The 24116-nt window shown below is 39.8% G+C and overlaps 1 protein-coding gene across 4 annotated transcripts in view; it reads left to right on the forward strand.

The window, feature by feature from the left end:
• TOX (thymocyte selection associated high mobility group box) overlaps window positions 1–24116 on the forward strand; it is a 298904-nt gene that overhangs the window by 102142 nt on the left and 172646 nt on the right. The window contains exon 2 of one of the 4 annotated variants that reach the window (XM_057532464.1): window positions 179–290. The exons of the other annotated variants lie outside the window; for them this stretch is intronic. Coding sequence (XP_057388447.1) covers window positions 273–290 — 18 coding nt within the window. The 5' untranslated portion in view covers window positions 179–272. The remainder of the gene's footprint in view (window positions 1–178; window positions 291–24116) is intronic. 4 annotated transcript variants of the gene reach the window in all.

Raw genomic sequence — 24116 nt, forward strand, 5'->3', positions numbered from 1 at the left:
AGCCATTTATTTTTGGAAGAGGATGAACCAAAGGTCAGTTTTATCAACATGAAATTGGCTCTGAAGGCTCAAGTTAAAAATTTGAAAACACAATGAAACACGACTCTAAATGTAAGGAAATGGAATTCTCCTGTTCAGCATTTATAGGCATCTATGTATCCCTTTTTATTCATTTTAGACACCATTTTCAACAATTTGAGAACATCAAGAAATGGCTTTAGTTGACTTGAACTTGCAGTGCATCCATTCTGCCACAAAACTTCTTAAAATTAATGACTGATTTATTCCTGGTAAGAAAGACTATTTCATAATATTTATCTTATTGCCCATTTACTGTCTTTTTTCCTTGTGAAACAAAAGCAAAGCACTATAATTTTAATTCACCTGATAATATCATATATGTATTAAATGGTTAGAAGATACAATAATAAAATACTAGAGTTTTACTTTATTATGTGCCTGTATTTTAAAATAAAGTATTTCAGTATTTTAAATTGTACCATTGTCAAGGTGCTCCTTGACAACAGAGAGACATTTTCATTGATAAAGAGAAAGCTTCCATAGCCAACTTATTCATAAGACATAATAATTCTACTCTGAGTATTTTATCAGTTATTTTTCCTGGTCTCCTCTGATTAGATTTGAGTGTGTGTTTGCAACTAACAGTGCAACATATATCATTTTGTCATCTGAAAGCTATTTCTTACTAATTGAACAGGATAAAAATTTCAAGAAAAACAGACCAAAGTTACTCAAAGCAATAGTACTTTGTAATCTTTTTTGGTTTTGTTCTACTAATGGATCTCTAGAGTTCCTTATTTTTTTTTTTTTTTTTTTTTTTTTTTTTAAAGGATTTTCTTATTTATTTATTTATTTATTTATTTTTGGCTGTGTTGGGTCTTCGGTTCGTGCGAGGGCTTTCTCCAGTTGCGGCAAGCGGGGGCCACTCTTCATCGCGGTGCGGGGACCGCCCTTCATCGCGGTGCGCGGGCCTTTCTCTATCGCGGCCCCTCCCGTCGCGGGGCACAGGCTCCAGACGCGCAGGCTCAGCAATTGTGGCTCACGGGCCCAGCTGCTCCGTGGCATGTGGGATCTTCCCAGACCAGGGCTCGAACCCGTGTCCCCTGCATTAGCAGGCAGATTCTCAACCACTGCGCCACCAGGGAAGCCCAAGTTCCTTATTTTTAATCTTCATACTCAGGTCTGTCATTAAAACTTAACGATGGCAACTCATTTGCATCTTGCATGCTCACTTACGTGAGTAAGGCACAAAATACCGTGTTCTCGATTTTGTTTAGTCCTGTCAATTCAAGTCCCATAGAAACTGATGTTTGATTACAGTGAGTTGCGTCACTTTTTCCATCATTGGATGTTGGCTTGTTTCTGAGTGCAGTTTTTTAGGGTGTGGATGGAAAGTATGCATTAGGTAAAAGTGAAGGAGATTGAACCACGAATATTTAGGATTACTTAAGTCAAGAAAACTATTTGTGTAGAATTAGAAGAGGAAAGACAAAAACAACTGTCAGGTGGCTCTTGCTAGTTTCTTTGATATATGAGCATCACAGTCTACACCTAAAAGGCTGTAACCTTGAAACTCAGTATAAACACGAGGAACCTGGGAAAGTCCTTTATGTCACATGGGAGGTGAATAAATTGAGGCAGATAAAGAGTGATCTTCGTTCTTGCAGTTTTTAGCTGACTCACCTCTGCTTGGAGACTGTTGTAGAGATTGCTGTTGTGGCAGAGACTACGATAATTACCAGTTGTACTAAGCTTGGTATCATAATTCTATCACGAGTCCATATTCTCTTTCTTATTCAGAGAATCTAGATAGATTTGTGGGAAGAGAGAAACACCCAAAATGAGATAAAAAAGCACTTTTGAATTTCATAATTGAATTGCCTGGTTTGAGTTTAATTTCTTGAATTACTTCAGTATTTTCCTGAGTGTCCTGAATTTTTACTGTGAGTGTAGTGATACATGACAAAAAGAAAATTTTCTTTGAAATGGAGTTTTGATCTCTTTAGTATGTGTGTGTCTGTTTCTGATTACTGAAATAATATCGCTACACAAGTGTCAAACATAGAAATTTTCAACTCAATTTCTGTATACAGCTATACTAAAAGAGTCAAGACAATGCTGATCTAGAGCAAGTTACCTACTAAGTAACAAGGCTGAATAATTTGAATCAAGTTAATTATACAGACTACTAGTGGAATTAAAAGATTCTTCAGCCAAACTGAGTATGTCTAAACAAGAAAGTTCTGTTACTATTGGGTTGATCTAAAAACTATTTATAATGAAAAACGTTGGCTCAGTTATGAATCCAGCAGATAGGACAATATCTAATTGCATTTTTCATATTATCCAGCTCATTTTTTCCAATGAACTTTAAATAATATTCATGTAGCCTCTAGCACCTCCCTTTGTACATGCTGCATATTCCCATAGTGTCTTCACTATAATTACTTTATTATTCCTAGAGTGTATCACCATAGATGTGATTTTCCTTTCTTATCACTTTCTCTTTAATATTACTTCTCCCTTGCTGCCAATCAATTTGATTTAGCCTTATTTTATAACCCCCTCAGCTATTATCTATAAGAACTGAATATACACATTCATTCTTTTCATTTCCTCCAAAGGATTCCCTACTCTTTTACCCTGTATATAGTAGATCTTCTTAGATCAAATTCTTCCTCCTGTAAAGACATGACATATTTGAAAAGGGTACCCAATTGTGAGTTTGTGTACACACACACACACACACACACGCACACACACATATATTAGTATTTTAACTAAATATCCAGATTCCTAATTTCTTTTGCTCTTCCTGTCTTGATTTCTGGGCTTGCAGAATTACAGAGAAAAATACTTTTACATTATTTTGAGTGTTAAACCTGAATTTTAAAACCAAATCCAGCACCTCTTGTGTCTGCCTTGTAAGTTCCTGCATTGATCACACAAAATGGCTTGGCTGTCTCTTCCACTCATGACATGATAGAAACTCATTCAAGTTAATAAATCTGCTTTTCTCTAGAAATCCCCCGTCACATTGTGAATTGGACTCGGGAGCTCCCCATATACCTCTTTCTTAAAAAATATATCACCCTGCCATTATGTCTGTGGTGCTTCCGCCTCCAATGATTTTCTCTGCTGTCTCTGTCACACACAGATGGGGATAGTTGTACTATAGAGACTCATGAATCTATCTCCTTAAGATATGTCCTCTGTACCAGCATTCTTACCTCAAAGTGACCAAACCTCAATGTGTTTATTTTATATTTTATATCAAAATAAGTCCTAGGTAGTCATTGACCCCATGGTTCCACATTCTTTTTTCTTTCCCCTTCAGGGTCTACAGTATTACACAAAAGTCTTGACTGTTTTTTCATGTTCAGAAACTTTGTCGACTTTACCTTTTAGTGTCTTTTGGCTTTTGCAGGGACCTAACTTCCTTTTCCTGGTCATAGTGCTTTAATTGCTTATCTTTCCTAAGTTATGTATTGATGTTCCGAAGATCAAAGAATTCAGCTTTCTTTTGTTTTCAGGCTTCTTCATCAGGTTCATTTTAAATGGGCTGGCCACTTGTCTTCATATTAGTTGTTTTCAGTCATGTCTCTAATCTTAAAAGCAAAAACATTTTGTTCTCCCATGATGGCAGTCTGGATACCAATGAGAGTTGCCAAGATTCTCTATAACAATTTGAATTTGGTTTCATTTCGGTTATTGGGAAGAATCAGCTGCTCTTGGAAATTCATGTCACCAAAACAAATGTTTTAATTTTAAAGCAAACATTTTGATTATAAACATGATGCCAAAGAAAACATTTGGTAGCTCTAGGAAGCAACAGATTGAACTGAATTAATAAAATGAATTAGTTACTGGCGAATTTGGAGTGCACTCTGTTGGAAGGATTTAGGAAATTCACCTAATTTTTTGCACTCAGACTGTCTTACTGTTTGAGATCAAGCTCTACCTTTGGACTTCAAAATAGGAAAACTTTGTGAATTGATTATTCAGTTAACAGAGACTTTGTAGGCACTGAATGATGATTATATGTTCCTAATTATTTGGGGACCAGATATACTTTTAGGCTGCTACTGATTAATAACTAAAACATTTTTTAAATCTTACCATATATTGTTATTGAGTCAAGGCTAATCCTCTTCCTCATATTAAATTAATTATTTTGTACATATTCACCATTGATTATCTGATGTTAATATGATGAAAGTATTATATCTGATAATTATTGTCTGAACATTAATATAATGCTAATGGCCTGAGAATAAGCAATTTCCAAATTTATAATACTATTATAAATAATTTGCATATTTTATTTTATTTTCACTCAACTGTTTTTTTTTTAATTTTTTTTTTTTTATACAGCAGGTTCTCATTCGTTATCTATTTTATACATATTAGTGTATACATGTCAATCCCAATCTCCCAGTTCATCCCACCACTCCACCCCCCGCCCACCAGCTTTCCTCCCTTGGTGTCCATACGTTTGTTCTCTACATCTGTGTCTCTGTTTCTGCCTTGCAAACCAGTTCATCTTTACCATTTTCCTAGATTCCACATATATGCATTAATATACGATTTTTTTTTCTCTTTCTGACTTACTTCACTCTGTATGACAGTCTCTAGGTCCATCCACGTCTCTACACATGACCCAATTTCGTTCCTTTTTATGGCTGAGTAATATTCCATTGTATATATGTACCACATCTTCTTTATCCATTCATATGTCAATGGGCATTTAGGTTGCTTCCATGACCTGGCTATTGTAAATAGTGCTGCAGTGAACATTGGGGTGCATGCCTTTTTGAGTTATGGTTTTCTCTGGGTATATGCCCAGTAGTGGGATTGCTGGATCATATGGTAACTCTATTTTTAGTTTTTTAAGGAACCTCCATACTCTTCTACACAGTGGCTGTATCAATTTGCATTCCCACCAATAGTGCAAGAGGGTTCCCTTTTCTCCACACCCTCTCCAGCATTTGTTGTTCGTAGATTTTCTGATGATGCCCATTCTAACTGGTGTGAGGTGGTCATTGTAGTTTTGATTTGCATTTCTCTAATAATTAGTGATGTTGAGCATCTTTTCATGTGCCTCTTGGCCATCTGTATGTCTTCTTTGGAGAAATATCTATTTAGGTCTTCTGGTCATCTTTTGATTGGGTTGTTTGTTTTTTTAATATTGAGCTGCATGAGCTGTTTATATATTTTGGAGATTAATCCTTTGTCCACTGATTCGTTTGCAAATATTTTCTCCCATTCTGTGGGTTGTCTTTTCGTCTTGTTTATAGTTTCCTTTGCTGTGCAAAAGCTTTTAAGTTTCATTAGGTCCCATTTGTTTATTTTTGCTTTTATGTCCATTATTCTAGGAGGTGGGTCAAAAAAGATCTTGCTATGATTTATGTCAAAGAGTGTTCTTCCTATGTTTTCCTCTAAGAGTTTTAAAGTGTCCAGTCTTACACTTAAGTCTTTAATCCATTTTGAGTTTATTTTTGTGTATGGTGTTAGGGAGTGTTCTCATTTCATTCTTTTACATGTAGCTGTCCAGCTTTCCCAGCACCACTTATTGAAGAGACTGTCTTTTTTTCATTGTATATCCTTGCCTCCTTTGTCATAAATTAGTTGACCATTGGTGCATGGGTTTAGTGCTGGGCTTTCTATCCTGTTCCACTGATCTGTATTTCAGTTTTTGTGCCAGTACCATATTGTCTTGATTACTGTAGCTTTGTAGTATAGACTGAAGTCAGGGAGTCTCATTCCTCCAGCTCCGTTTTTTTCCCTCAAGACTGCTTTGGCTGTTTAGGGTCTTTTGTGTCTCCATACAAATTTTAAGATTTTTTGTTCTATTTCTGTAAAAAATGCCATTGGTAATTTGATAGGGATTGCATTGAATCTGTAGAATGCTTTGGGCAGTATAGTCATTTTCAAAATATTGATTCTTCCAATCCAAGAACATGGTATATCTCTCCATCTGTTTGTGTTATCTTTGATTTCTTTTATCAGTGTCTTATAGTTTTCTGAGTACAGGTCTTTTACCTCCTTAGGTAGGTTTATTTCTAAGTATTTTATTCTTTATGTTGCAATGGTGAATGGGGTTGTTTCCTTAATTTCTCTTTCTGATCTTTTGTTGTCAGTATATAGGAATGCAAGAGATTTCTGTGCATTAATTTTGTATCCTGCAGCTTTACCAAATTCATTGATTAGCTTTAGTAGTTTTCTGGTAGCATCTTTAGGATGTTCTACATATAGTATCATGTCACCTGCAAACAGTGACAGTTTTACTTCTTTTCCAATTTGGATTCCATTTATTTCTTTCTCTTCTCTGATTGCTGTAGCTAGGACTTCCAAAACTATGTTGAATAATATTGGTGAGAGTGGACATCCTTGTCTTGTTCCTGATCTTAGAGGAAATGCTTTCAGTTTTTCACCATTGAGAATGATGTTGGCTGTGGGTTTGTCATATATGGTCTTTATTCTGTTGAGGAAGGTTCCCTCTGTGCCCACTTTCTGAAGAGTTTTTATCATAAATGGGTGTTGAATTTTGTCAAAAGCTTTTTCTGCATCTATTGAGATGATCATATGGTTGTTTTTTTTTTTTAAACAAACCTGCCTCACCTACCCTCTTCTCCATCTTTTTTTTTTTTTAAAGTATTTGTTTTTATTTTATTTATTTACGGCTGTGTTGGGTCTTTGTTTCTGTGCGAGGGCTTTCTCTAATTGTGGCAAGCGGGGGCCACTCTTCATCGCGGTGCACGGGCCTCTCACTATCGCGGCCTCTCTTGTTGCGGAGCACAGGCTCCAGGCGTGTAGGCTCAGTAATTGTGGCTTACGGGCCCAGCTGCTCCGTGGCACGTGGGATCTTCCCAGACCAGGGCTCGAACCCATGTCCCCTGCATTGGCAGGCAGATTCTCAACCACTGTGCCACCAGGGAAGCCCCGATTGTATGGTTTTTATTCTTCAATTTGTTAATATGGTGTATCACATTGATCGATTTGCGTATATTGAAGAATCCTGGCATCCCTGGGATAAACCCCACTTGATCATGGTGTATGATCCTTTTAATGTGTTGTTAGATTCTGTTTGTTAGTATTTTGTTGAGGATTTTTGCATCTGTATTCATCAGTGATATTGGTCTGTGATATTCTTTTTTTGTAGTATCTTTGTCTGGTTTTGGTATCAGGGTGATGATGACCTCATAGAATTAGTTTGGGAGTGTTCCTTCCTCTGCAATTTTTTGGAAGAGTTTGAGAAGGATGGGTGTTAGCTCTTCTCTAAATGTTTGATAGAATTCACCTGTGAAACCATCTGGTCCTGGACTTTTGTTTTTGGAAGTTTTTTAATCACAGTTTCAATTTCATGACTTGTGATTGGTCTGTTCATATTTTCTATTTCTTCCTGGTTCAGTCTTAGAAGGTTATACCTTTCTGGGAATTTGTCCATTTCTTCGAGGTTGTCTGTTTTATTGGCATAGAGTTGCTTGTAGTAGTCTCTTATGATGCTTTGTATTTCTGCAGTGTCCATTGTAACTTCTCCTTTTCCATTTCTAATTTTATTGATTGGAGTCCTCTCTCTTTCTTTTTTTAAATGTTTGTTTACTCTTTTTTTTTTTTAAAGGGAACGCTATTTATTTATTTATTTATTTTGGCTGTGTTGGGTCTTCATTTCTGTGCGAGGGCTTTCTCTAGTTGCGGCGAGCCGGGGCCACTCTTCATTGCGGTGTGCGGCCCTCTCACTGTTGCGGCCTCTCTTGTTGCAGAGCACAAGCTCCAGACGCGCAGGCTGAGTAGTTGTGGCTCACGGGCCTAGTTGCTCCACGGCATGTGGGATCTTCCCAGACCAGGGCTCGAACCCGTGTCCCCTGCATTGGCAGGCAGATTCTCAACCACTGCGCCACCAGGGAAGCCCCTCTCTCTTTTTCTTGATGAGTCTGGCTAAAGATTTATCAATTTTGTTTATCTTCTGAAAGAACCAGCTTTTAGTTTTATTGATCTTTGCTATTGTTTTCTTTGTTTCTATTTCATTTATTTGTGCTCTGATCTTTATGATTTCTTTCCTTCTACGAACTTTGGGTTTTCTTTGTTCTTCTTTCTCTGTTTCCTTTAGGTGTAAGGTTAGATGGTTTATTTGAGATTTTTCTTGTTTCTTGAGGTAGGATTGTATTGCTATAAACTTCCCACTTAGAACTGCTTTTGCTGCATCCCAGAGGTTTTGGATCATCGTGTTTTCATTGTCATTTGTCTCTAGGTATTTTTTGATTTCCTCTTTGATTTCTTCAGTGATCTCTTGGTTATTTAGTAATGTACTGTTTAGCCTCCATGTGTTTGTGTTTTTTACGTTTTTTTCCCAATAATTTATTTCTAATCTCATAGCATTGTGGTTGGAAAAGATGCTTGATATGATTTCAATTTTCTTAAATTTACCGAGGCTTGATTTGTGACCCGAGATGTGATCTATCCTGGAGAATGCACTTGAGAAGAAAGTGTAATCTGCTGTTTTTGGATGGAATGTCCTATAAATATCAGTTAAATCTATCTGGTCTGTTGTGTCATTTAAAGGTTGTGTTTCCTTATTAATTTTCTGTCTGGATGATCTGTCCATTGGTGTAAGTGAGGTGTTAAAAGTCCCCCACTATTATTGTGTTATTGTCAATTTCTCCTTTCATGGTTGTTTACATTTGCCTCATGTATTGAGATGCTCCTATGTTGGGTGCATAAACGTATATAATTGTTATATCTTCTTCTTGGATTGATCCTTTGATCATTATGTAGTGTCCCTCCTTATCTCTTGTAGTAGTCTTTATTTTAAAGTCTATTTTTTCTGATATGAGTATTGCTACTCCAGCTTTCTTTTGATTTCCATTTGCATGGAATATCTTTTTCCATTCCCTCACTTTCAGTCTGTATGTGTCCCTAGGTCTGAAGTAGGTCTCTTGTAGACAGCATATATATGGGTCTTGTTTTAATATCCATTCAGCGAGCCTGTGTCTTTTTATTGGAGCATTTAATCCATTCACATTTAAGGTAATTATCAATATGTATGTTCCTATTACCATTTTCTTAATTGTTTTGGTTTTGTTTTTGTAGGTCCTTTTCTTCTCTAGTGTTGCCGAGTTAGCAGTAAGTTCCTTTAGCATTTGTTGTAGAGCTGGTTTGATGGTGCTGAATTCTCTTAGCTTTTGCTTGTCTGTAAAGGTTTTGATTTCTTCATCAAATCTGAATGAGATCCTTGCTGGGTAGAGTAATCTTGGTTGTAGTTTCTTCCCTTTCATCACTTTAAGTATATCGTGCCACTCCCTTCTGGCTTATACAGTTTCTGCTGAGAAATCGTCTGTGAACTTTATGGGAGTTCCCTTTTATGTTACTTGTCATTTTTCCCTTGTTGCTTTTAATAATTTTTCTTTGTCTTTAATTTTTGTCAATTTGATTACTATGTGTGTCGGCGTGTTTCTCCTTGGGATTATCCTGCCTGGGACTCTCTGTGCTTCCTGGACTTGGGTGGCTATTTCCTTTCCCATGTTAGGGAAGTTTTCGACTATAATCTCTTAAAATATTTTCTCAGATCCTTTCTCTCACTCTTCTCCTTCTGGGACCCCTATAATGTGAATGTTGGTGCATTTAATGTTGTCCCAGAGGTCTCTTATGCTGTCTTCATTTCTTTTCATTCTTTTTTCTGTATTCTGTTCCTTGGCAGTGAATTCCACCATTCTGTCAGGTCACTTATCCGTTCTTCTGCCTCAGTTATTCTGCTATTGATTCCTTCTAGTGTATTTTTCATTTCAGTCACTGTATTGTTCATCTCTGTTTGTTTGTTCTTTAATTCTTCTAGGTCTTTGTTAAACAGTTCTTGCATCTTCTTGATCTTTGCCTCCATTCTTTTTCTGAGGTCCTGGATCACCTTCACTATCATTATTCTGAATTCTTTTTCTGGAAGGTTGCCTATCTCCACCTCATTTAATTGTTTTTCTGGGGTTTAATCTTGTTCCTTCATCTGGTACATAGTCCTCTGCCTTTTCATTTTGTCTGTCTTTCTGTGAATGTGGTTTTCATTCCACAGGCTGCAGGATTGTAGTTCTTCTTGCTTCTGCTGTCTGCCCTCTGGTGGACGAGGCTATCGAAGAGGCTTGTGCAATCTTCCTGATGGGAGGGACTGGTGGTGGGTAGAGGTGGGTGTTGCCCTGGTGCACAGAGCTCAGTAAAACTTTAATCCACTTGTCTGCTGATGGGTGGGGCTGGGTTCCTTCCCTGTTGTTTGTTTGGCCTGAGGCAACCCAGCACTGGAGACTGCAGTCTCTTGGTGGGTCTAATGGCGGACCCTGGGAGGGCTCAAGCCAAGGAGTACTTCCCAGAACTTCTGCTGCCAGTGTCCTTGTCCCCGCAGTGAGCCACAGTCACCCCCTGCCTTTGCAGGAGACCCTTCAACACTAGCAGGTAGGTCTGGTTCAGTCTCCCATGGGGTCATTGCTCCTTCCCCTGGGTCCCGATGCACACACTACTTTGTGTGTCCCCTCCAAGAGTGGAGTCTCTGTTTCCCCCAGTCCTGTTGAAGTCTTACGGTCAAATCCTGCTAGCCTTCAATGTGTGATTCTCTGGGAATTCCTCCTCCTGTTGCCGGACCCCCAGGTTGGGAAGCCTGACGTGGGGCTCAGAACCTTCACTCCAGTGGGTGGACTTCTGTGGTATAAGCGTTCTCCAGTTTGTGAGTCACCCACCCAGCAGTTATGGGATTTGATTTTATTGTGATTGCGTGCCCTCCTACCGTCTCATTGTGGCTTCTCATTTGTCTTTGGATGTGGGGTATCTTTTTTGGTGAGTTCCAGTGTCTTCCTGTTGCTGATTGTTAAGCAGTTAGTTGTGATTCTGGTGTTCTCTACAGAGGGAGTGAGAGCACGTCCTTCTACTCCGCCATCTTGAACCAATGTTCATTCAACCAGTGCAAGTTATTAGTTGTTGTTGAGTCTTAGTTTCCTCATGTGATTATGGAGGCTGCAAATCTGAAATCTGCAGAGTGCACCAGCAAGCTGGAGACCTGGGGAAAAGCCAACGTTGCAGTTCAAGTCAGAGGGTGTCTGTCTCAATTTGCATATTTTAGATGTATACTTTATACAGGGTCAAAAGTAAAAAGTTGCTAGTGAAATATCAGTTTATCTGTTGGCTGTGACTCTGAACTTTTTAAGATATTCTACATGCTCAATAAAATCTTGTCGAATAATATCTATAAACACAATACTTAAGTAGAACAGAGGAATAACTAACTAATTAACCCTGGCGTCCTTCAGCACTTGGCAGACTGATAAATATAGTTGTTCCAGTTGGATAGGATGGGAATCTGTGACTCTGAAGCCTTGAGGCCTAGTAAAGTCTTCAGAAGTAAAAGACTCATCAAAGGCCTAGTCCCCTGTCACAGATGCACTTAAATTGGGTCCAGAGGTTGTTTAACCAAACTGTTGGTTCGTGTCTTAAACCACTGGTCTCCAGCGTGGCTTTATTTAGTCTTGCTTGTGTCTACTCGCTGCTCCCATCTCAACAGTAACTTTCAAAGCAGCCCTCCACTTGTTACCATTCTCATCAAATCTGCCTGTGAATACCTGCCTTTTTTCATGGACTCCTACAGCGTTCACATTTCTACCTGTGAATTTTTGGAGGGAAGGCTGTGTCTCCTTTAGGTTTGTTTTGCATTGGAGATAGTCTTACCTTTGTATTTTTATAAGGCCTCTTTCAGAGTGTGCTGACGGAGGGGTCAGTCAGCCTGTTTCTGGTTACTAGTCTGAAGATGTGTGTTTCATATCACGGTGCATTTCTAAAAATACTTAGGTAGGAAATCAACACCACAGTTACGCGAGCCTGAAAGAGAGCTCTTGGGGCAGGTCTCCAGCGCCGAGGCTGCGGTGCAGTCATTGCACAGCTGGCTAAACCTCCAGCTCATGCCCCACATGTCACCACCTGAAAGTCAGGTATCAAGGCCCTTTCAAAAGACATTGGTATGACATAGCTCACTGTTGTTGTTTTTATTAAACAAAGAATAGTTTTTTACTGGCAATAAAGGTAGCTGTAATTTGCCTATAAATATTTTTCATGTCATGTTTTTGTCAAATAGGGCTCACTGATATAATTCAGCACAAAAAATACCAAGGTACAGCAAGGAGACTGGCTAGTGTTAGAGATACAAAGAAGTATCTCTACTTTATAGAAAAGGGGCTTTGACCTCATTTGTTTTTTTCCTTCATTATTAAGTTACTTGGTTACTTATTTGCTTCTCCGTTGTAACCCACCTTTTTCCAGAAAGGATGTAAAGAAAGGAAAATGATTAGAATCTAATCTGTGTGCAGGACTGGGACCTCAAGATTTCTGAGATAGGGGCTTGATCCTCCTCAGAAATGAGACCCTGGAAGGCAAGACCCTTGAAATTGAACTTAGAAGTTGACTTGGCCTCTGCCAGATCTGCCCCAGTCACTCCGTACTCATTCTCTGCTTAGCTTCCTAGTGTGGGAGAGATCATGAGGCCTTTGTTGTAAAGACTAATTAAACAATACATGTAGAATATTTAACCCTGAAATACGTTTTACACATGCAAAGCATTTTCAGGGAATAGTGCATCTCTTCACATTCTCCAGGACTGAAAGGAGAGTGGAAATATGCTTGTCAGAAAGAGTAAAACTGCTATAAAAATTACAGTGTTCAAACTGGACGAGGAATAGATTTCCATATTTATTGAGTAAGGAGAGAGCAGGCCCAGTAACAGAGGGAATACCAACTAGATGAAATGTGGCATCTGGGACAAGTAAATTAAAATGATTCCCTGCCCCAGGAAAAACCCACTAAAAACAACTGCTTTTTACTCTATCTCATTACTGAGTGAGTCACCTCGGTTTTGAAATGGCACAAAGTAATCGAAATGATATTTTACCTGTTGGTAAGGATTCATTCAAGCAAGTACATCAGTCACTGAGGTACAAAATGCTGAAGTATATTTTTCATGATGGAAAAGATGACCAGCATATGAAGAGATGGGTCTAATTTCTCTCCTCCAATTCACCATATTTTTATAACATAAAATGAATACATTTATTTTTCTATTTTGGAGTTAATCACTTTTGAGTGTATTTCTAGCTTTATTGTTCATATCATACCTTTTCAGTCATATGTGTTATCCAAAGGAGTGGAGAGATCTTGATAAACAGTGCCTGTGTTCACTATGTATTAGTTTAATTTGACATAAACAATAAGTAATGTTCAGTGTAACATTAAAATGGAACAAGATGATTGCTTTTTTTGCAATCTTTATTCTTCTCTTTAGGGGACTGTAGGTTCATAGAGTGTTTGCAGTGCACTCTCTTAAAAGTAAAATCAGAAGAAATTTGTGACCCATAAACAGAAATTCAGAAATCTCATTTTGTCTTTGGAAAGCTGAAGTAGAAAAAAGTCGCATGAGGAGATAAATTGGGATCTATAATAAATGCTGTACTCTTAGATCTGTATCTCCATTGTCATAGCAATTATTCCCCAAATGAAATTTAAATAAAGTTAGTGGAGAATGATATTGATGATGATATTGGTGATGAAAGGTTAAAAATTTTAAATAAGCTTTGTTTATTCAGTTGAATATACATAAATAAAGACATGTTCTCTGCCATAGAGAAGCTCATAGTCTAGTAGGACAGACAGTTGTGTAAATAATTTATTGAATCTGACTGTGGTGTACACAAAGATAAAGGATGTATGATGCGTGGAAGAGGTAGTAACATGGAAGAGGGTTGAACTATGAGAAAAAAGTTGACTGAAGCGACCAGAAAGTAGCAAAGAGCCATCAGCTCTTGGCGTCTTCAGGGCAATAGGCTGCGTCCTACCCCTAGACAGGTTGGCTGTTCCTCCAGTGTTTCGTCACCTGTATGGAAATGAGAGTCACATCAAGATGGGAGAGAAACCAACAACTTTCTCTGGAACAACTGAGTTTTGGGTCATTTCTGAAAGATTAGGAGGTATTTTAGAACCTTTGTTTGATTTAATATATATTTTAAATTGTATGGCCTTACTTTATGTGCATCCTCTTATCTCTGTAACATAATACTACCATAGAACTTCTGCCATTGGGTGTGCTTAGAAGTTAGCAGTAGAGAACTAGCAGTCGTGCCAGGAAAAAATTTCAGCATTCCAGACAATAGGACTTTTCTTCTAGAGGGACTTGGAGTTCCCAAGAGCCCTAGGCAATTTAGTCTTTTCTAAAATTTAAAAAAAAAAAAAAAAAAGCTTGGTATTTTAAAAGCTACAGTCTAAATATAGATATATGACTTTACTGACTTTTTTCTTTAATGGAAATGTATGTATGTGTGTATCCGTTCTATTCATTCCCTTATTACACGAATTTGAATGGATTCATCTGTACTTCCCTCATTACAAAACTAAGTGCTTATTTCTCTGAGTCCATCTCAGGCACTGTCATACCCTTTGACTGAGCTTCCATCAAAAACTCAGACTTCTCTGGACTAAAGAAAGTTCACATGGGTCTTTGTGGAAGGACTGACTGACAAAGAAAAAAGGCTATTTCCAGTTATCCACTCTTGCTTTCTGGCTCTTTTAGACTTGGCTCAGATTGCTAGAAACCTGATAAAAACTGACAAGAAAATGTTGTGGACTTATGTTACAGTAAACAATGCTCTATTCTTGAAAACTTTTTCCACAGGTAGAACATTTCACAGAGTCCATATACATTATGCTACCATGGCAACTGGTCACCCAGCCATGCGGGGAATGCTGATCCCTGTATTCTAAAAATGTGACAAGATGCTTTTCCCCTTAGGTCCTCATAGAAGATTCTAGAATTTCCCAGAAGGACTATTACAAGTAAATTGAGAATGCATATTATGTGAAAGGACAACATTGATGAGTCAAGAGTAAAGGTCTGTGATCCTCGTTTTAGAGGATTATGTTCAGGTAGTCTTCCCTCCCTGCCTTACCCTTGTCCAGCAGCTTGAACACTGAATGGCATGACTGAAATGGCATCTCCTCAGCCCCAGAACCCCATATCCGTCTTGCCTCTGGGTGTTATCACGGTTTTCATTTCCTCTCAAAAGAAACTCAGCCTCAACTTATCTTAAATGCATTCATTATATTTCCATGGAAAGCTTGGCTGTTCCCGCATGTTGTGGATGAGAAAGACATTTTCCCATCTGGCCCAGTGCTTTCCTAGCCTGGGTTTGGGAACATCCTGTGCTTACTTGACAGGTTCCTCCTTTTACTGTTCCTGGTGGAACTTCGTTAATATTCGTCGAAGAGTCAGTGGCCTCTTGAAGAGGCTATAGCCATAAATATCCCTTGCCCACAGACCCCGCATCTCTCCCAAATGAAATCTATCCCCAATTTAAACAGTATATTTGCTATGAAAATGTAACTTCAAGACAATGATGCTAGCCCTCTCATACACAGAAATTCTGCAGTCCTTGCTAGGAAGTCCTTCACTGCTGTCAGCCTCTAAAGCAAGATAGCTGACTCTTCCTGAAGGTTCGGGTTCCTGGCAGTCCGCGTAGTTCCTGCTGCCTGTCTGGGCTGCAGCCCCAGTTCTCCGCCCACCTGCACAACAGAGGTGCTGGCCTTCCTGAGCCCAGTGACTGACAGCCTTTCCCGACAAGGAGCCCACATTCTCCCACAATACCTGTCCTCTGCTTCTTTTTTCACCTGGGTGTCTGGGGGAGCCCATCCTAACTTCCATTGTTGGAATCTTACCAAATGAAAATACCTTACATATGCAATAATAAAGTTAGCAAACAGTCACAGATAAAGAGAATTTCTTTACATTTTTATCATCTCCATCTTCAAATTTAATTTGTAAGTAAAGAAGAGAGTTGAGGTGAAAAATGTTAAGCCAATTTAACAGGGATGAGAGTTCTATTTAGTTGGCTTCAAAAAAGTCAAATAATGCTTAATTCTAAAAATGCAGGTTTTACTTAGCAAAGAGTCCTTTGTAAGTTTAATAAATATGATTGATTGGGATGTAGATTTCTTTCACTAGAGGAAGTGACCATTACTCTCTATAGAAGGCTAATGCTAAAGATTTTTACAGTAAGTTCAGAAGATGACAGAGTGTAACTGACCATCAATCCACGCAGGCAAAAAGGGAATTTGCTACCCAAAGCAAAAAATGATGTCGGGGACCTAAAATGTGCACGTGATTTTAAAAGCAAAAATTCATTCTGAAATATCCGAATATGAGTAGTTTGTACACTGCTGAAGCAGACAGACATTCTGTGCCAATATAAGGAAGAGAAAAATCTGTACAGTATTATGGTATTTCCATTTTTGAAAACAGCGTTCTATTTCCACCTGTAGTGAACAGTGGTGTTGATAGACTTGACCAAGACATAAAGGGGAAGGTCACGGGGCTGCCTCCTGGCTGTCCATCAACCACTAAGCAACTCACCCATCGGGGTTCTCTCCGAATCAGGCCTCTGTGTTTTCACTTCGTTCTCACTTGCAGTCTACGCTTGCCACCCTTCGCCTTGCTTTCATTCCATTTCAGAAAACAACTATTTTTACATAAACTACGAAAGTCCCAGCCGGCAGCATGTGCAGCAGAGACAGATAGCCTGCGGTTGCCCGGGGACTTCTCATTTTATCTCCGCACAGACCCAGCACGGCCTGCCAGGTACAACTAGTGTAGCGAGGACTCCGGTGTCTCCATCACACGGGCAGCTCTGCCAGCGCCGAGATCCGCGCCCTGATACGTGGGCCGCTGGACAGCCGGGGAGATTCTGTAAATCCTGCCGCTCCCATTGCTGACAGCCTGCAAGGGCATTAACTTCCTCCTCATGGCCCCAAAATGCACTTTCCCCACAAGTGTGCGTTTGTAACATCAACGTGGTACGGGGCCGTTTTGAAGATTAATTCATTGCTAGAGATAAAACTCTCACAAAACAAGGAAATTCGGAGCAAGTCTGAGTATTGTCTGGCGTGTTTCTTTGGAACAATTTTTAAAGTCGCAAATCTCATTTATGTTTTATATTACTAGTGCAGAGAGTAAAAGCCTATTGGAGAAGATATGCTTTTTAACTAGACATTCATGGTCCAAAAATAGTGACGGGGCCAGAAGTGATCAAGATGATACCCCGAGTAACAACTCCTTTCCCCCCAGAACTTACTGTAGTTTTAAAAAATTAATCTACTATACATTTTGGGTTTGTACAGTCACTGTTGGGTTCTCCTAAGTAGTGCTGTCACTTTAGAAAATCAGACTTCCCCTAATGCTTGAAGAAGAATGTGATCACTCGTTCTTCTAGCTTGAAGGCCAATGCTTAATTTTCTTGTTAATCGCATCCTAAATGAGCAGTTCTCTTCAGCTTCATTAAGTGGGATAATTTGGATTGTACAATTATAAACCATTTTTATCAGAATCACAATTTGTTTGTCAGCACATTTCCTGGTTGCCTTTACCCACAGAGATAGGGATAGCAGGGAACCTTCTTACACAACCGATGTGACTGTGTCAGATCTGGGACCCCCTGCCTAGCTTGATCCTAGCTGCACACTTCCTTTTTGCCTCACTTTCCCCCCATCTGTAAAACTTCATACGATTCTTGTGGGACTTGTAAGAATTCTTATAAGTAAAGCACTTAACTTTACCTTATAAAGGTAAAGCACTTAGAAAAGTGCTCAATTTTTTAAGTGGTAAATAAATGTTACATTAAAAAGAAAATGAAAGCCTTTGGGCAAAGGAACTGTCTTTGAGGAGCTAAGTGGAAAAAGTCCCTTTTGTTCTAAAGGATATTGTTCAGGGACACGTTCCGCTCGACTGTGCTGCACAGCGCAGTGGGGAGGGGCAGAGGGTGGGAAGACGCCCGAGAGCCCAGGCAGGTGAGCTCCAGTCTCACTGTGCCCCGTCACAGGCTCACCAACCGAGCAGCACGGAGATGCCTGTGGCAGGGAGCTGTGAAGGCGCAGCTGTCGTGGCCAGCAGCGGGCGCGGGCCCTGCGTCTGCAGAGCTCCCCTGGCCCGGCCCCCCACCCATCCCTGCTGTGCCCACGTTACTCCTGCGTTGAAGCATTGCGGCTTTGAGGGTGGAAACGGACAGTGACTTTAGTATCCTTCAGATACGGTTTCTACGGGAAATCTTGTGGAGAAAAGAGAGGAGTGCTTTCTCCTCTGTTAAGTTTCTTTTGGTTGCAAGTAGCCAACTCTGGCTTGCTTAAGCAAAAATGAACATTTAGTAGGATACTGGAGTACTTCATGGAATCCAGGAATTGAAAAAGCAAGTCTCGAAGGACGACAGAACCCCAGGGCCACCACAGGGTGGTTAAAAGCGCAAACTCTAGACCCAAACCCTGTCTGAGTTCATATCGCAGCACTACAGCTTGCTAGCTGTGCGATCATAGGCTGGTTCTTTACCCAATCTGTGCCTTAGTTTCCCCATCTGAGAAATGGAGATAATAATAATTAAAAGAGGTAGTCTCTGAAAGGGCTGGGGACAGTGGGACCCAGTAAGCACTGCCTGAGGGCTGGCTGAGTGAGAACCGTGGGTGCCCGTGGATGCCCTGCCCCCAATTCTGGATCAGGTTGGTGTGGTTGCCGTGAGGTGTGTAGAGGGCTCCCGTGGGCCAGCCTGTCTCCTTGGACTGGGGTCAAGGAGGATGGTGCCCCGAGTGGGGGTCTTGCTTATGAGCCCTCCGGCCGTGGCGTGTGCACACCCTGCTGAGTTCAAGGGAAGAGTGGCCACAGCACGTTTCACTTGAGAATAGCTTACATGAATAACTAACACACTGTCAAATACAGCTAATGGGAACACACTTAATTCTTTTTTCTGTAGCAATACCAAGTCTCCTACAACTCTAATATTTGAAGAGCTTAATGAGATGCAAGTGAAATAGCACATGTTCTTTTGTTAACACCAAAGGAGAAACAATTAATCAAGCAGACATTTAGCTCATAGTTAATGGGAACAAAACACTTGAGGCAAAATGTGCAAAGCTGCTAAATACACACACACACACACACACACACACACACACAAATACTGGGCACATCTTTGTGCAGAGGGACGCTTCCTTCTCTCATGGGTACCTTGCATCTCAGTACCCACTGGGTCTCTCAGGAGACACTAGTTTATACTGAGAAGGGCACTTTATAGTATAATGCACTAAGCTTAGCTAAAAGAGTTTGTATTTCCTAAGGCTTTGTAATAGTGGGTTGAACTCTGCTATACTCTCAGAAGAGAAAAATTTATTTCTATCTTACATGTAAAGAACCTGGTGAACCAGTAAGAAAATAGGTAAGTTTCTTCCAGTCTTAGCAGTTGTGCCTTCCTTTACTTCTTCCTCCAGATCTCACGGCTGTAGTAGAGGACCAGCCAGGTGATCACTGAGACCATTGGGTCTAGGTGTGTACACCACTGGTCAAATGAGTTTGGGAAGTACTGCATAAAATTACACCCTTCAGCTTAACTTGGAAATTCACAGTGCATATGGACTTTTTAAAAAAAAATTTTTTTCCAGCCTTTCCCAAGCTTGTTGGTCCACTGAACCCATTTTCACATAATAATTCTTAACATTCAAAAGAATGTGTGAGACACAGTTTGAGGTTTACTCATGTGGATTAACAAATATGACTAGTTACTAATACCTTTAAATCTGTCCTGGTTTCATCATGACTTAGTTCAGGAGTTGGCATACTTTTTCTGTAAAGGGCCAGATAATAATAAATATTTTTGGCTTTGCAGGGCAGACAGTCTCTGTCGTAATTACTTGACTACTGTATGACAAAAGCAGCCATAGCCATATGTCAGTAAATGAGCATGGCTGTGTTCCCATAAAACTTTATTTATAAAAACAGGTGTCTGGCCAGATTTGGCCCATGGCCCTAGTTTATGGGTCCCTGAATTGGATGAATAAATCCATTATTAAGAATCTACTTTTATTCTCAAAAACCTTTTCTTTGGTAGCCTTTGACTCATTCTTTTGAGGTTTTATAATTGTCTCATTCCTTTATAGTTGTCTCATTTCGGGCTTCGCAGTGATGAAATGGACACTTTAGTTCATCACTGACAGTTCCAGATCACTGTTCATCCCGTGTATGCCTTTCAGATAGTGTCGCTTCATCTAAACTTTGCATTTACCTGCTGTTATTGGCTAAACTGCACAGCAGTAATAAACCCATCTAAGCCCTGGGGGTTCAGAAGAACCCCTGGGTTGGGATTCCTGCATTACTTCCAACAAGTGTGATTCGGGCCAGTTTATTTTCTCTGAGCCTTCATTCACATATCTTTAAAATAGAGAGAGCTTCCATCACAGAGCAGAAGTCTCCACCAGCGCTTGGTGGGGGGTGGGGGGTGGAACCATCCAGAGTATGTGTGTCTTGAGGGATGTGGATTTGCCGTCCTTTCTGCCAGGCTCTCTGCTGCCAGCTTCACTTCTGTGTCTCTGATAGTGTGAACCTGGCCCTGAGCTGACCAAGATCTTGCTGGCTAATGATAGTAGCCAAAGGACCCCACAGTTGCTAAACACAAGCCGACTACTTCATTGGGCACCAAGGTGGAGGCTTAGCTGTCGAGGATAGTTCTGACTCTACCTGTCATTTAACTTAGCACTGATTTAGAGCCGAATCTCAATTCCAGAATTGGTACCTCAATTAACAATCAATCATTTTTTTCACTTTTTCACATTTCAGCAGTTTATAATTCACCCTCAAAATTGTGCTTTCCCTGGTATAGATGAGGCAGAATATGGACTTTTCTAGGGTCATTTAACAATCCCCAATTTCCGCCCTAGGGACTCACCTGAGAACCTAAGCCCACAGAAAGTGAAACTCTTCTGGACTCCCAGCTTGTCTGCAGTTTCTCCAAAACATGTGCAAACCTATTGATGTCAAGGTCTAGGCTGCTTAAAGAGGCAGTGAAATTCAGAGTTGAGGCTCCTAAGTGATGCTTCATTCACCTTTACATGTTAACACCCAGGCCTCCCTTCACAGCAGGATGACACAGGGATGAAGCCCAGAGGCTGTGGGAGGTCAGGCAGCGCTGGGCTGCTTCTCTCTTTTTCATTCAACCCTTCTTCTGTCCTGACACGTCTTTTCTTTCTGTACCCAAGGCAGCGAGAGAGTGTATCATTTATCGGCCAATAAGTCGTCTGACAAGATAGCCACTTTGTACCTAATTGTTCAGTTTATTTATGTATTATTGATGAGCCCGAACTTGAACTCTGCTTCCCTTGGAGGCTGCTTGATAAATCTCTTGGCTAATCCTAAATTGCTGTATTACCTGCTGGAGCACAATACTTGACATTGCTTTTACTTTGTATTCCTAAAAGGCACTGGATATACATTTCAGTGTCTGTGTTTAACAGTAAGAAATAAAACGGAATATATAATTCAGATTCCTCTTTCAGCTTTTTTTAATGAAAGTTATAAACACATTCATCAAGTCACTTTCTGGCTTCGCTGTTTAAAGTTATTTTGCACTGTGGGAACTAAATGCCAAACTTTAATCTCACTTGCTTCTCTGTGGTTTCAGTCGCTACCAATGGAATTGCAGATGAGTAACTGAGATTGAGCACCGGGAATCTATATTCTCTTTCTAAATCGAATGGTAGTTTTCCCTAGACACCATGGTTGAGACACCAGAGCCCAGCCCTGAGCACCACGAAGATTTTCTTGCTCTTTTACAACACGTCCTCTGATTAGCAGAACCATGGGTTCTTCCCTTAAGTGTACTTACTCTCTTGTCCTGTGTTTCTACATCAGTAAAGTTAAGTGATGACACTTAAGTACTATGTTTAAGAGGAGTAGTGAAGATGTTTAAGTGAGCTTATTGATGTGCACTGACACTAGACTATAGTGTTTATTATTATAAGGATTAGTATTTGAGCAATAATCAGAGCACTTAAATTATAGCTCAGCGGTGAGGATACAAGGTTCCTTACAAGATTTATAACTATTGATGAGTTATTAGGTGGCCCCTTATCCTATCAGATTCTCCCTTCCTCACAAGCAGAAGAAATGGATGTTTTAAAAACGGGAGGTCTCCTTGCATACTTCAATCATGTCTATTCCTGGTAAAGCACCAAGGGTGGGAATGTCTGCCTTCCCCCAGGCCCTGGCAAACACAATTCTACTTTCTGTTTTCTGTGAGTTCGATTACTTTAGATACCAAATACAGGTGGAATCATGCAGTTTGTCTTTCTGTTACTGGCATATTTCCCTTAATGTCCTTAAGTTTCATCCATGTGTAGCATGTAGCATGTGTCTGAATTTCTTTCCTTTTCACAGTTGGATATTCCATAACATGTATGTACCACGTTTTGTTAATCCATTCATCTGTTGATGACACTTGGTTTGCTTCCCCCTTTTGGCTATTATGAATAATGCTGCTCTGAACATGGGCGTACAAATACCTCTTCTAATTCCTGCTTTCAATTCTTCGGGTATGTACCCAGAAATGGAATTGCTAGATCATATGGTAATTCTCTGCCTAATTTTTGAGGAACTGCCGTATTGTTTTCCATGGCAGCTGTACCACCAGCAGTGTACAGCGGTTCTAATTTCTCCACATCCTTGCCAACACTTGTCATTTTCTGTGTTTTTTTAATATAATAGCCATCCTAATGAGTGTGAATGGTATCTCATTGTAGTTTTGATTTGCATTTCTCTGATGATTAGTGATTTTGAACATCTGGTCATCATTTGTATACCTTCTTCGGAGGTCTTCTCAAGTCCTTTGCCTGAATTTAACAGGATTGTTTGGGTTTTGTTTTGAGTTGTAGGAGTTCTTTGTATATTCTGGTTATTAACCCTTTACGAGATATATGCTTTACAAATACTTCCTTTCATTCAGTGGGTTGCCTTTTCATTCTGTTGATTGTATCCTCTAATGCACAGAAGTTTTAAATTTTGATGTAGTCCAATTTATCTATTTTTGCTGTTGTTGTTACCTGTGCTTTTGTTATCATACCCAATAAATCATTACCAAATCCAATATCATGAAGCTGTTCCCTGTCATCATGGGGTTTTTTGCATTAATTTTTTTAATATTGCATTAAAATATTATTTATATTGACTACTCAGTTCTTTAACACTCTTTTAAGTTTTTCTCCTGAGGCAAACTGGCTTCACCCTAGTACCAGCCCTGAACTTCAGGGACACATATGGAATGAACCAAGTCATTCATTTCCACTGAAGGGAATTTTTCAACTGATGGGCCAGATTGCTTCCATGTTCACCTTGCAAACAGCCCCAAGTGGAGAATTTATGAAATATATTCACTGCATCTGGTCTTGAATGTAGCATGTGGCTTATTCAGCAATTTTTACAGATGAACCTCTACAGGAGAAAAGGGTGGTGATTATTTCACTGGAGAATCAACCAAAAAGCAAACACTGAAGAAAGAAGAAAGGGGCACTGAGAAAAGTATCACCAAAATGGATTTGGATTTCCAAGGTGGATGGCTTAATTATTTTTATTCATTTGACATTTATTTATATGGCGTTCTACATATATTTAGTGATTGATTTTAACTACCATCCTTGATGTATGTAGAACTAGTGGTATCATGATTTCACTTTTACACATGAAGAACCTGGGGCTCAGAAAATTTGTCTACTTACTCAAAGCTTTGTGGCGTTTAAGAGGTAGAAAATAAACGTGAGCCTAGAAGGATTCCGTCTTCCTGTGCCAGTGGTTCTTGAAATGTGGTTCCCGGGCCAGCAGCATCAGCACTACCTGAGAACTTGTTAGACACGCAGACTCTCAGACCCTTTTCCTGACCAGGTGACTCAAAACCTCGGTCGGGGGCTGGGGGGTGGTCCAGTAGTTTCTGTTTTAACAAGTCCCGTAGGGAATTCTCTGCACAACGTGTATGGGAACCACCACTCTATTCAGTGGTGTGTGTACAGGCACTGAACTAGACTCGAGTCCAGAACCTGTACTCTCAAAGACCTTACAAGCTAGTAGATGCATGCACAAATGCAAACTGTGACATCAGTGTGAGAGAAATACTAATGGAGGGTTTTCTGATTCAGAGGAGGGATAAATACCACTCTGGTTTGAGGTTCAGGGAAGGCTATAAAAGAAGGATGGTTGAATCTGGATATTTAGAGATACAGTATGACATTCCAAA

Source organism: Balaenoptera acutorostrata, chromosome 17 (assembly GCF_949987535.1).
Source record: "Balaenoptera acutorostrata chromosome 17, mBalAcu1.1, whole genome shotgun sequence".
NCBI lineage: Eukaryota > Metazoa > Chordata > Mammalia > Artiodactyla > Balaenopteridae > Balaenoptera > Balaenoptera acutorostrata.